The sequence below is a fragment of the Zophobas morio genome, unplaced genomic scaffold (genome assembly GCF_036711695.1).
Source record: "Zophobas morio isolate AGI-343-1 ecotype UQ-CSIRO unplaced genomic scaffold, CSIRO_AGI_Zmor_V1 ptg000004l, whole genome shotgun sequence".
NCBI classification, from domain to species: domain Eukaryota; kingdom Metazoa; phylum Arthropoda; class Insecta; order Coleoptera; family Tenebrionidae; genus Zophobas; species Zophobas morio.
In genome coordinates this window covers 3,939,019-3,952,110 of record NW_026972109.1, presented here as the reverse complement: position 1 = coordinate 3,952,110, position 13,092 = coordinate 3,939,019, and the positions used below count along the sequence as shown (strand labels likewise).

Here is a 13,092-nt window from a genome sequence, read left to right as displayed (position 1 = left end):
CCCGCCCACCCGCCCTATCTCAATTCTGATGATTTGTTTTATTGGTCGTAAGCTGAGGGGCGGAGCTTAATTATAAAATCCTTCTTTTCCTTACCATGTGATATATATACTATCGTAAGTAATCGTGTTATACAAAGAAACCTAAATGTATTAACTAAAAAAGAAAACCAATCCGTCTCGATCTCTATCGTGTTGAAATTTTCATTCGTTGTCAGACTCAGGGGCGGGACAATTGCAAAATCGATATTTTCCTATGTTCTGAAAAGGCGACTACGTATGATAAGAAAAAGGAAAATATAAGCCCCGCCCACCCGCCCTATCTCAATTGTGATGACTTGTTTTAATTGCCGGGAGCCAAAGGAGCGGAATTTATTAATTGCAAACTCCTTATTATTTCTCTACAAGAAATTACCTTGTAAGACATGTTTTTGAGTATAGTGTTATTCAAAGAATACTTTGTACATACATCTAGAAAAAATTAAAGCCAAAGATTAAACTTCACCCATATCTGCCATGATCTAAATAGTAATGAAGTTTTTATTCATTGGTAGACCTAGGGGCGGAGCCTAATTGCATAATCCATTGTTCCTGATAAAAATTTACCATTTTAAATGTGTTTTAAGTTTCTAAGAATAAAAAAATCATCACAATCGAGTTGGGGTGGGTGGGTGGGGTTTATATTTTGCCTTTTTTTCTAATATACATAGCAGTGTTTGAAAAACAAGATAATTAAAAATATGTTTTTCATTTCTTGTAAAAAATGAAGTGTTTTGCAGTTAAGCTCCGCCCTCTTGGTTCACGGCGAATAAAAAAAAATCATCACATTTGAGATAGGGTGGGTGGGCGGGCTTACTTTTTGCCTTTTTGTTTTAATATTTATGTAGATTTTTTTCCCAACATGAAACTTAAAACATGTTTAAAATAGAAAATGTGTATAAGGAAACATCGAAATCCACATTTCCTTGCAAAAATGTATCATTTTAAGCGTGTTTTAAGTTTCTTGTTGTGAAAAGATGGCCATGTATATTAAGAAAAAAATGGTAAAGAGTGAATCATTTGAGGTGAAAGTGTTGATAAAGGGTGAAAAGATGAGGGGGTGTAAACAAATTTTAAAAATCTGTGCGTATCAGCTTTTATTGATATCTTTTTATTACGACCTCTGGCGGCGAGCTTTGAACTACACAATGAAAGGATTTGCCATTGGCGTGCCGCTTTACCGAAATAGAAGGTTCTAGTCTGCAAGTAAGATTGCGTAAACCTAGTAAATACCGCAATGTGCGAAGGCGGCTAACCATTCATGAAAAAACAAAATACTTCAAAGGCATTTATTATCTTTCCAGAAACGTAACAGGTACATTAAAAACGAAACATTGAACCATACTGTAAGTTTTATTAATTTATACATCTACGAAAAAAAAGATATACAATGTTACTGTAAACTTAAGTAATACAAATATACAAACATGACTCAGTCCTTTTAACGCAACCCCAAGACAAAACTAACAAATATCCTGTACTAGTCTGTCATTTTTGAAACAAAATTTTGCAAAATAGTAACGTGCGAATTGAGGAATTCCTTGTTGAAAGGAAGCTCATCACTGGCCAAACTCATCAACCCTACTAGAAACTCATTGCGCTGCTGCTGCTCCAAATTCGAACAATACGTCTTCATCAAATCGTGAACCTTGTCGCAGCTGAGACTCAAAACGTGCTCTTCCACTTGCTCCTGCGTCAGCTTCGCACTAATACTATGGTTTATCCTATCTCCAAACACCGCGGTAACGTCGTCAATGAACCGCTGCAGTCGATCGTTCGGTAGCTTCTCCACCACCTTAAGCAACTTTGGTAAAAAGTCTTCGAAATTGATCACATTTTCGACAAGAGGGACGACAAATCGGTCGACGATTTGTTCGCACGATTCATTCGTTAGCGTGTTTTTAATCTCGTCATCACCTAAATAGTCGGTGATAATTTCCACGACTTCGGGGACTTGCAAATTGTGTAAGAGGTGCTTAAGCGCGGTTTTGGTATCGTCTAGAGATGTATTTTTGAAATTGGAATCACAAAAATCTCGGAAAGTGAGGAGAGCGCTGTCGCGCTCAAAACCGTCCAGGAATTCCTTCGTTTTCTACAATCCATGTCCATGTATAAAAGAACACAAACGAACTGACTTACCTTAGTGTCCGCTAAGTCGTCCGCTTCGTCTACTTGAGATTCGTTTGTACTGTAGGTTTTTTGGTCGATTTCGTACTCTTCGGCGTCTTTGATGAAGAGTTTCTTGTCGGTGATGGCCGGGTCGGAGAAGTTGACGCGTTTTCTCTGAGAAAACGTGTCGTAGTTTGGTTGGGAGTGAAAATATTTACTTACCTTGGGAGACGGTGTGGCTACTTCGTCTACATTGTTGAATTTCCTTTTTAGGATACCGCTGGCCGGAACTGTTAATGGACTGGGGACCTCCCTCGAGAACGTTAAAATATCCAAATTTTCTTCCTTCTTCATACGTATTTTCCGGATTCTGCCGCTACTCGGTGACGAAACTTTATTTCCGAACCACCTTCTCCCCTCGGTACTGACTTGCACGTTCGAATTGACCATTTGTAACAACCTTGCTACTCTTCTATTTGAAACTTCGTTAGTGGCTTGTTTGGGTGTATTAACTTCCGACGTCGAACTAATGGGGGATATGTCTGATGTGTTGTTTAGTAACTCGGTGGTGCGTTCCGGGGTATCGCAAGTCACTGGTGACCCCGGAAGATCCTGTTTAGTCGGACTTCGCACCGGACTAAGAGTAAGAGTATCCACTTCACCCAAGTTCTCTGAATCCAGAGCAGGAGTTTCCTTTTTGCTTGGAATCGAATCACACGTAAGAGTATCCAGCGACGTATTGTTAACATGAACTTCTTCTTTAGTAACCTTCTCTAAAGAAAAAGTTATCAATTCCGACGCAAAATCCAGCTTCTCCAACGACTTGCTACGTTTCAAGCGTTTACCAACGTCAACCTTTTGCGACGACGGCTCAGTCAAAGAAAATCGTCTTGTTTTGGAAATTCTCAACGGCTTTACTTTATATTCAAAGTCCATCGTTTCCGTTTCTGCGTCTTTCTCGGGTTGCAAGACTTGCATCGACTCCTCGATCGTTGTTTGTCTAAACCCTTTGAATTTATTTTTCAGACAACTCTTGTCCGCAACAGGAGCTTGATAACTCTCTATAAAGTCCTCGGAACTCGGCAACTGTTTGCGCTTATTCTTCTTCTTGGGTGAGCAGTTTTTCAATTTTTCGATTTTTAATGATTTTGATTTCTCGATTTTTCAGTTATTCGATTTTCCAATTTTTCGGTTTTTCGCCATCTCGCTTTTTCAATTTTTTCACTTTTTACGTAAATTTTAAATTTTCAAATGTCTGGATTTCCCGATTTTTTTTATTTTTCAGTTTTTCAATTTTTCTATTTTTGATGATGTTTATTTCTCGATTTTTCAACTTTTTAAGTTTTTTATTTTGCAGTTTTTCAATTTTTCGTTATTCAGTTCTTTGAACTTTAAAATTTTCCGTTTTTAATTTTCCATTTTTTGACTTCTCTGCCTTGCGTGGTTTAGATTTCTCGATTTTTCGTTAATATTTCGATTTTCAATCTTTGGATGTTTCCATTTTCGATTTCGATTTTAAAGCATTTTAGGTTTGGGTTCTTTCAACTTGTAATTCTTCAGTTTTTCCACTTTTCAATTTTGAATTTCAAATTTTCCGATTTTTCGTTTTCTGAATTTTAAGCTTCTTCTATTTTTAATATTTCGATTTTTCGATTTTTCAATTTTTCGATTTCCCAATTTCTCGGTTTTTCGCCTTTAAATTTTACATTTTTCAAGCTTTCGTTTTTTATAATGTTTCGATTTCTCAATTTTTTCCTTTCTAGATTTTTTGACACTTCGATATTTCGATTTTTTGAGTTCTTGGTCTTCCAATTTTCGATTTTGGAATGGTTCAATTTTTATTTTATTTTTTAATTTCTCGGTTTCTTATTTTTTTAACATTTCGATTTTTTTTAATTATAAATTTTTCAACTTTTTTAATTTCTAATTTTCGGTTTTTCGACTTTTCGCCTTCTCGCTTTTTCAATTTTTCCACTTTTTACATTTTAGTTTTTTAATTGTCTCGATTTCCCAATTTTTTTGATTTTTAGTTTTTCAATTAATAACTACAACAAATTAAAAACATGTTTTTGAGTATCGTGTTGTTCAAAGAATACTATGTATATTACGAAAAAAATAAAGCAAAAGATTAGGCCCCCACGCCCCGATCTCAATTCTCAATTGTGATGAATTTTTCATTCCTTGTCAGATCGAGGGGCGGAATTGAATTGCAAAATCCATATTTGCCTACAAAAATTTATAATTGTAAACACTTTTAAGTTTCTTATTCTGAAAAGACGATTACGTATGATAAGAAAAAAGAAAAATTTAAGCCCCGCCTACCCGCCCTATCTCAATTGTAATGATTTTTTTAATCGTCGGAAGCCAAAGGAGCGGAATTTATTAATTGTAAAATCCTTATTATTTCTCTACAAGAAATTATGATGTAACACATGTTTTTAAGTAGCGTGTTATTCACAGAATACTATGTACATATAATAAGAAAAAATTAAAACCAAAAATTAAGCTCCACCCATACCTGTCCTGATCTAAATAGTAATGAATTTTTCATTCGTTGGCAGACCTAGGGGCGGAGCCTAATTGAAAAATCCACACTATCTTACGAAAGTTGACCATTTTAAATAAGTTTTCAGTTTCGAAGAATAAAAAAATCATCACAATTGAGATTGGGTGGGTGGGTGGGGTTTACTTTTTGCTTCTTTTTTCTTAATATACAAAATATTCTTTGAGCAACACGATACTCAAATGTAAGTTTTTAATTTTCTGTAAAGAAATAAGTATTTTGCAGTAAATCTCCGCCTCCTTGATTCACGGTAAATAAAAAAAAATCATCACAATTGAGACAGGGCGGGTGGGCGGGTTTAAATTTTGCCTTGTTGTTTTAATATATGTAGACTTATTTTCACTACATGAAACTTAAAATATGTTTAAAATGGAAAATTTGTATTAGGAAATATCGATTTTACAATTAGGGTCCGCCCCATAATGGCAAAATCCATATTTCCTTGCACAAATGTACCATTTTAACTATGTTCTAAGTTTCTTGTTGTGAAAAGATGACTACGTATGTTAAGAAAAAAATACCAAAATATAAGCCCCGCCCACCCGCCCTATCTCAATTCTGATGATTTTTTTTATCGGTCGTAAGCTGAGGGGCGGAGCTTAATTATAAAATCCTTCTTTTCCTTACCATGTGATATATATACTATCGTAAGTAATCGTGTTATACAAAGAAACCTAAATGTATTAACTAAAAAAGAAAACCAATCCGTGTCGATCTCTATCGTGATGAATTTTTCATTCGTTGCCAGACTCAGGGGCGGGGCAATTGCAAATTCGATATTTTCCTATGTTCTGAAAAGGCGACTACGTATGATAAGAAAAAGCAAAATATAAGCCCCGCCCACCCGCCCTATCTCAATTGTGATGATTTTTTTTAATTGTCGGGAGCCAAAGGAGCGGAATTTATTTATTGCAAACTCCTTATTATTTCTCTACAAGAAATTACCTTGTAAGACATGTTTTTGAGTAGCGTGTTATTCAAAGAATAGTATGTACATACACATAGAAAAAATTAAAGCCAAAGATTAAACTCCACCCATATCTGCCCTGATCTAAATTCTAATGAAGTTTTTATTCGTTGGTAGACCTAGGGGCGGAGCCTAATTGCATGATCCATACTTCCTAATAAAAATTTACCATTTTAAATGTGTTTTAAGTTTCTAAGAATAAAGAAAATCATTACAATCGAGATGGGGTGGGTGGGAGGGGTTTATATTTTGCCTTTTTTTCTTAATATACATAGCTGTGTTTGAAAAACAAGATAATCAAAAACATGCTTTTCATTTCTTGTAAAGAATGAAGTGTTTTGCAGTTAAGCTCCGCCCTCTTGGTTCACGGTGAATAAAAAAATCATCACATTTGAGACAGGGTGGGTGGGCGGGCTTACTTTTTGCCTTTTTGTTTTGATATTTATGTAGACTTCTTTTCACAACATGAAACTTAAAACATGTTTAAAATAGAAATTGTGGATAAGGAAATATCGAAATCCACATTTCCTTGCAAAAATGTATCATTTTAAGCGTGTTTTAAGTTTCTTGTTGTGAAAAGATGGCTATGTATATTAAGAAAAAAAATGGTAAAGAGTGAATCATATGAGGTGAAAGTGTTGATGAAGGGTGAAATGATGAGGTGTAAACAAATTTTAAAAATCTGTGCGAATCAGCTTTTACTGATCTTTTTATTGCGACCTCTGGCGGCGGGCTTTGAACTACACAATTAAAGGATTAGCCCACAGGATTAGCCATTGGCCTGCCGCTTTACCGAAATACAAGGTTTTAGTCTGCAAGTAAGACCGCGCAAACCTAGTAAATACCGCAATCTGCGAAAGCGGCAACCATTCATGAAAAAACAAAATACTTCAAAGGCATTTATTATCTTTCCAGAAACGTAACAGGTACATTAAAAACGAAACATTGAACCATACTGTAAGTTTTATTAATTTATACATCTACGAAAAAAAAGATATACAATGTTACTGTAAACTTAAGTAATACAAATATACAAACATGACTCAGTCCTTTTAACGCAACCCCAAGACAAAACTAACAAAAATCCTGTACTAGTCTGTCATTTTTGAAACAAAATTTTGCAAAATAGTAACGTGCGAATTGAGGAATTCCTTGTTGAAAGGAAGCTCATCACTGGCCAAATTCATCAACCCTACTAGAAACTCATTGCGCTGCTGCTGCTCCAAATTCGAACAATACGTCTTCATCAAATCGTGAACCTTGTCGCAGCTGAGACTCAAAACGTGCTCTTCCACTTGCTCCTGCGTCAGCTTCGCACTAATACTATGGTTTATCCTATCTCCAAACACCGCGGTAACGTCGTCAATGAACCGCTGCAGTCGATCGTTCGGTAGCTTCTCCACCACCTTAAGCAACTTTGGTAAAAAGTCTTCGAAATTGATCACATTTTCGACAAGAGGGACGACAAATCGGTCGACGATTTGTTCGCACGATTCATTCGTTAGCGTATTTTTAATCTCGTCATCACCTAAATAGTCGGTGATGATTTCCATAACTTCAGGGACTTGCAAATTGTGTAGGAGGTGCTTAAGCGCGGTTTTGGTATCGTCTAGAGATGTATTTTTGAAATTGGAATCACAAAAATCTCGGAAAGTGAGGAGAGCGCTGTCGCGCTCAAAACCGTCCAGGAATTCCTTCGTTTTCTACAATCCATGTCCATGTATAAAAGAACACAAACGAAATGACTTACCTTAGTGTCCGCTAAGTCGTCCGCTTCGTCTACTTGAGATTCGTTTGTACTGTAGGTTTTTTGGTCGATTTCGTACTCTTCGGCGTCTTTGATGAAGAGTTTCTTGTCGGTGATGGCCGGGTCGGAGAAGTTGACGCGTTTTCTCTGAGAAAACGTGTCGTAGTTTGGTTGGGAGTGAAAAAAATTACTTACCTTGGGAGACGGTGTCGCTACTTCGTCTACATTGTTGAATTTTCTTTTTAAAATACCGCTGGCCGGAACTGTTAATGGACTGGGGACCTCCCTCGAGAACGTCAAAATATCCAAATTTTCTTCTTTCTTCATACGTATTTTCCGGATTCTGCCGCTACTCGGTGACGAAACTTTATTTCCGAACCACCTTCTCCCCTCGGTACTGACTTGCACATTAGAATTGACCATTTGTAACAACCTTGCTACTCTTCTATTTGACACTTCGTTAGTGGCTTGTTTGGGTGTAGCGACTTCCGAGGTCGAACTAATGGGGGATATGTCTGATGTGTTGTTTAGTAACTCGGTGGTGCGTTCCGGGGTATCGCAAGTCACTGGTGACCCCGGAAGATCCTGTTTAGTCGGACTTCGCACCGGACTAAGTGTAAGAGTATCCACCTCACCCAAGTTCTCTGAATCCAGAGTAGGAGTCTCCTCTTTGCTTGGAATCGAATCACACGTAAGAGTATCCAGCGACGTATCGTTAACATGAACTTCCTCTTTTGTAACCTTCTCCAAAGAAAAAGTTATCAATTCCGACGCAAAATCCAGCTTCTCCAACGACCTGCTACGTTTCAAGCGTTTACCAATGTCAACTTTTTGCGACGACGGCTCAGTCAAAGAAAATCGTCGAGTTTTGGAAATTCTCAACGGCTTTACTTTATTTTCAAAGTCCGTCATTTCCGTTTCTGCGTCGTTCTCGGGTTGCAGGACTTGCATCGACTCCTCGATCGTTGTTTGTCTAAACCCTCTGAATTTATTTTTCAGACAACTCTTGCCCGCAACAGGCGCTTGAGAACTCTCTATAAAGTCTTCGGAACTCGGCGACTGTTTGCGCTTATTCTTCTTCTTGGGTGAGCTGGGTGACCCGTTGCTGGTCACTGTCGATTTCCCGATTTTTTTTATTTTTCAGTTTTTCAATTTTTCGATTTTTAATGATTTTGATTTCTCGATTTTTCAATTATTCGATTTTCCAATTTTTCGGTTTTTCGCCACCTCGCTTTTTCAATTTTTTCACTTTATACATAAATTTTAGATTTTCAAATGTGTCGATTTCCCAATTTATTTTATTTTTCAGTCTTTCAATATTTCGATTTTTGATGATTTTGATTTCCCAATTTTTCGGTCTTTCGCCATTTCGCTTTTTCAATTTTTTGACTTTTTACATAAATTTTAGATTTTCAAATGTCTCGATTTCCCGATTTTTTTTATTTTTCAGTTTTTCAATTTTTCTATTTTTGATGATTTCTATTTCTCGATTTTTCAACTTTTTAAGTTTTTGATTTTTCAGTTTTTCAATTTTTCGTCTTTCAGTTCTTTGAACTTTAGAATTTTCCGTTTTTAATTTTTCATTTTTTGACTTCTCTGCCTTGCGTGGTTTCGATTTCTCGATTTTTCGTTAATATTTCGATTTTCAATCTTTGGATGTTTCCATTTCTCTATTTTTCCATTTTCGATTTCGATTTTAAAGCATTTTAGGTTTGGGATCTTTCAACTTGTAATTCTTCAGTTTTTCCACTTTTCTATTTTAAGTTTCTTCTATTTTTAATATTTTGATTTTTCGATTTCTCGATTTTTCAATTTTTCGATTTCCCAATTTCTCGGTTTTTTGACTTTAAATTTTACATTTTTCAAGCTTTCGTTTTTTATAATGTTTCGATTTCTCAATTTTTTGCTTTCTCGATTTTTTGACACTTCGATATTTCGGTTTTTTGAGTTCTTGGTCTTCCAATTTTCGATCTTGCAATGGTTCAATTTTTATTTTATTTTTTAATTACTCGGTTTCTTATTTTTTTGACATTTCGATTTTTTTAATTATGAATTTTTCAACTTTTTTAATTTCTGATTTTCGGTTTTTCGACTTTTAGCCTTCTCGCTTTTTCAATTTTTCCACTTTTTACATTTTAGTTTTTTAATTGTCTCGATTCCCCAATTATTTTGATTTTTCAGTTTTTCAATTAATAACTACGACAAATTAAAAACATGTTTTTTAGTATCGTGTTGTTCAAAGAATACTATGTATATTACGAAAAAAATAAAGCCAAAGATTAGACCCCACCCGCCCCGATCTCAATTCTCAATTGTGACGAATTTTTCATTCGTTGTCAGATCGAGGGACGGGGCTTAATTACAAGATCCATATTTGCCTACAAGAATTTACCACTTTAAACACTTTTAAGTTTCTTATTCTGAAAAGACGACTACGTATATTAAGCAAATGGCAAAATATACGCCCCGCCCACCCACCCTATCTCAATTGTGATGATTTTTTTAATCATCGAGAGCCAAATGAGCGGAATTTATTAATTGCAAAATCCTTATTATTTCTCTACATGAAATTATCATGTCACACATGTTTTTAAGTAGGTAGCGTGTCATTCAAAGAATACTATGTACATATAGTAAGAAAAAATTAAAACCAAAAATTAAGCTCCACCCATACCTGCCCTGATCTAAACAGTAATGAACTTTTCATTCGTTGGCAGACCTAGGGGCGGAACCTAACTGCAAAATCCATACTACCTTGCAAAAGTTGACCATTTTAAATATGTTTAAGTTTCTAAGAATAAAAAAATCATCACAATTGAGATGGGGTGGGTGGGCGGGGTTTACATTTTGCCTTGTGTTCTTAATATACACAATATTCTTTGAACAACACGATTCTCAGAGACATGGTTTTAATTTCTTGTAAAGAAATAAGTATTTTGCAGTTAAGTTCCGCCCCCTTGGTCCACGGCAAATAAAAAAAAATAATCACAATTGAGACTGGGTGGGTGGGCGGGGTTTACTTTTTGCGTATTTTTTCTTAATATACACAATATTCTTTGAGCAACACGATACTCAAACGTAAGTTTTTAATTTTCTGTAAAGAAATAAGTATTTTGCAGTTAACCTCTGCCCCTTTGGTTCACGGTAAATAAAAAAGAAAACATTACAATCGAGATAGTGCGGGTGGGCGGGTTTAAATTTTGCCTTGTTGTTTTAATATATGTAGACTTCTTTTCACAACATGAAACTTAAAATATGTTTAAAATTTGTATTAGGAAATATGGATTTTGGAATTAGGCTCCGCCCCATAATTGCAAAATCCATATTTCCTTGCACAAATGTACCATTTTAACTATGCTCTAAGTTTCTTGTTGTGAAAAGATGGCTATGTATATTAAGAAAAAAACAACCAAAATATAAGCCCCGCCCACCCGCCCTATCTCAATTCTGATGATTTTTTTTATTGGTCGTAAGCTGAGGGGCGGAGCTTAATTATAAAATCCTTCTTTTCCTTACCATGTGAAATATATACGTTCGTAAGTAATCGTGTTATACAAAGAAACCTAAATGCATTAACTAAAAAAGAAAACCAATCCGTCTCGATCTCTATCGTGATGAATTTTTCATTCGTTGTCAGACTCAGGGGCGGGGCAATTGCAAAATCGATATTTTCCTATGTTCTGAAAAGGCGACTACGTATGATAAGAAAAAACAAAATATAAGCCCCACCCACCCACCCTATCTCAATCGTGATTATTTTTTTAATCGTCGAAAGCCAAAGGAGCGGAATTTATTAATTGAAAAATCCTTATTATTTCTCTACAAGAAATTATCATGTAATACATGTTTTTAAGTAGCGTATTATTCAAAGAGTACTATGTACAATACATACATTAAGAAAAAATGAAAACCAAAAATTAAGCTCCACCCATACCTGCCCCGATCTAAATAGTAATGAATTTTTCATTCGTTGGCAGACCTAGGGGCGGAGCCTAATTGAAAAATCCACACTATCTTACGAAAGTTGACCATTTTAAATAAGTTTTCAGTTTCGAAGAATAAAAAAATCATCACAATTGAGATTGGGTGGGTGGGTGGGGTTTACTTTTTGCTTCTTTTTTCTTAATATACAAAATATTCTTTGAGCAACACGATACTCAAATGTAAGTTTTTAATTTTCTGTAAAGAAATAAGTATTTTGCAGTAAATCTCCGCCTCCTTGATTCACGGTAATTAAAAAAAAATCATCACAATTGAGACAGGGCGGGTGGGCGGGTTTATATTTTGCCTTGTTGTTTTAATATATGTAGACTTATTTTCACTCCATGAAACTTAAAATTTGTTTAAAATGGAAAATTTGTATTAGGAAATATCGATTTTGCAATTAGGGTCCGCCCTATAATGGCAAAATCCATATTTCCTTGCACAAATGTACCATTTTAACTATGTTCTAAGTTTCTTGTTGTGAAAAGATGACTACGTATGTTAAGAAAAAAATACCAAAATATAAGCCCCGCCCACCCGCCCTATCTCAATTCTGATGATTTGTTTTATTGGTCGTAAGCTGAGGGGCGGAGCTTAATTATAAAATCCTTCTTTTCCTTACCATGTGATATATATACTATCGTAAGTAATCGTGTTATACAAAGAAACCTAAATGTATTAACTAAAAAAGAAAACCAATCCGTCTCGATCTCTATCGTGTTGAAATTTTCATTCGTTGTCAGACTCAGGGGCGGGACAATTGCAAAATCGATATTTTCCTATGTTCTGAAAAGGCGACTACGTATGATAAGAAAAAGGAAAATATAAGCCCCGCCCACCCGCCCTATCTCAATTGTGATGACTTGTTTTAATTGCCGGGAGCCAAAGGAGCGGAATTTATTAATTGCAAACTCCTTATTATTTGTCTACAAGAAATTACCTTGTAAGACATGTTTTTGAGTATCGTGTTATTCAAAGAATAGTATGTACATACACATAGAAAAAATTAAAGCCAAAGATTAAACTCCACCCATGTCTGCCCTGATCTAAATAGTAATGAAGTTTTTATTCGTTGGCAGACCTAGGGGCGGAGCCTAATTGCATAATCCATTTTTCTTAATAAAAATTTACCATTTTAAATGAGTTTTAAGTTTCTAAGAATAAAAAAATCATTACAATCGGGATGGGGTGGGTGGGCGGGGTTTATATTTTGCCTTTCTTTCTTAATATACATAGCAGTGTTTGAAAAACAAGATAATCAAAAAAATGTTTTTCATTTCTTGTAAAGAATGACGTGTTTTGCAGTTAAGCTCCGCCCTCTTGGTTCACGGCGAATAAAAAAATCATCACATTTGAGACAGGGTGGGTGGGCGGGCTTATTTTTTGCCTTTTTGTTTTGATATTTATGTAGATTTCTTTTCACAACATGAAACTTAAAACATGTTTAAAATAGAAAGTGTGTATAAGGAAATATCGAAATCCACATTTCCTTGCAAAAATGTATCATTTTAAGCGTGTTTTAAGTTTCTTTTTGTGAAAAGATGGCTATGTATATTAAGAAAAAAATGGTAGAGTCAATCATTTGAGGTGAAAGTGTTGATAAAGGGTGAAAAGATGAGAGGGTGTAAACAAATTTTAAAAATTTGTGCGAATAATCTTTTACTGATATATTTTTATTGCGGCCTC

At 35.2% G+C, this 13,092-nt stretch overlaps 2 protein-coding genes across 2 annotated transcripts; both read right to left on the bottom strand.

Moving 5' to 3' along the window:
* Positions 1-1,400: 1,400 nt before the first annotated feature.
* On the bottom strand, positions 1,401-6,545 carry LOC135133667 (uncharacterized). The gene is made up of 4 exons (XM_064062139.1): positions 6,521-6,545; positions 2,368-3,206; positions 2,176-2,319; positions 1,401-2,128 (listed from the first exon to the last, which is right to left on the bottom strand). Exons 1-4 carry the CDS (start codon positions 6,543-6,545, stop codon positions 1,517-1,519), a joined length of 1,620 nt encoding a protein of 539 aa, XP_063918209.1. The 3' UTR covers positions 1,401-1,516.
* Positions 6,546-6,620: 75 nt separating this feature from the next.
* On the bottom strand, positions 6,621-12,358 carry LOC135133658 (uncharacterized). Its single transcript, XM_064062126.1, has 4 exons — positions 12,347-12,358; positions 7,618-8,502; positions 7,426-7,569; positions 6,621-7,378 (listed from the first exon to the last, which is right to left on the bottom strand). The coding sequence occupies exons 1-4, from the start codon at positions 12,356-12,358 to the stop codon at positions 6,767-6,769; spliced, it is 1,653 nt and encodes a 550-aa protein (XP_063918196.1). The 3' UTR covers positions 6,621-6,766.
* Positions 12,359-13,092: the final 734 nt, after the last annotated feature.

What these genes read in the sequence shown, in the direction of transcription:
- LOC135133667 (XM_064062139.1), bottom strand. Translation starts at nt 6,545, where the DNA reads ATGGTTGCCGCTTTCGCAGATTGCG. An exon ending in TGCCGCTTTCGCAGATTGCG is followed by an intron (nt 3,207 to 6,520) that starts GTATTTACTAGG and finishes AGGACTTTATAG; the next exon opens with AGAGTTATCAAGCTCCTGTT. An exon ending in ACGACTTAGCGGACACTAAG is followed by an intron (nt 2,129 to 2,175) that starts GTAAGTCAGTTC and finishes CATGGATTGTAG; the next exon opens with AAAACGAAGGAATTCCTGGA.
- LOC135133658 (XM_064062126.1), bottom strand. An exon ending in TAGCGACACCGTCTCCCAAG is followed by an intron (nt 7,570 to 7,617) that starts GTAAGTAATTTT and finishes ACGTTTTCTCAG; the next exon opens with AGAAAACGCGTCAACTTCTC. An exon ending in ACGACTTAGCGGACACTAAG is followed by an intron (nt 7,379 to 7,425) that starts GTAAGTCATTTC and finishes CATGGATTGTAG; the next exon opens with AAAACGAAGGAATTCCTGGA.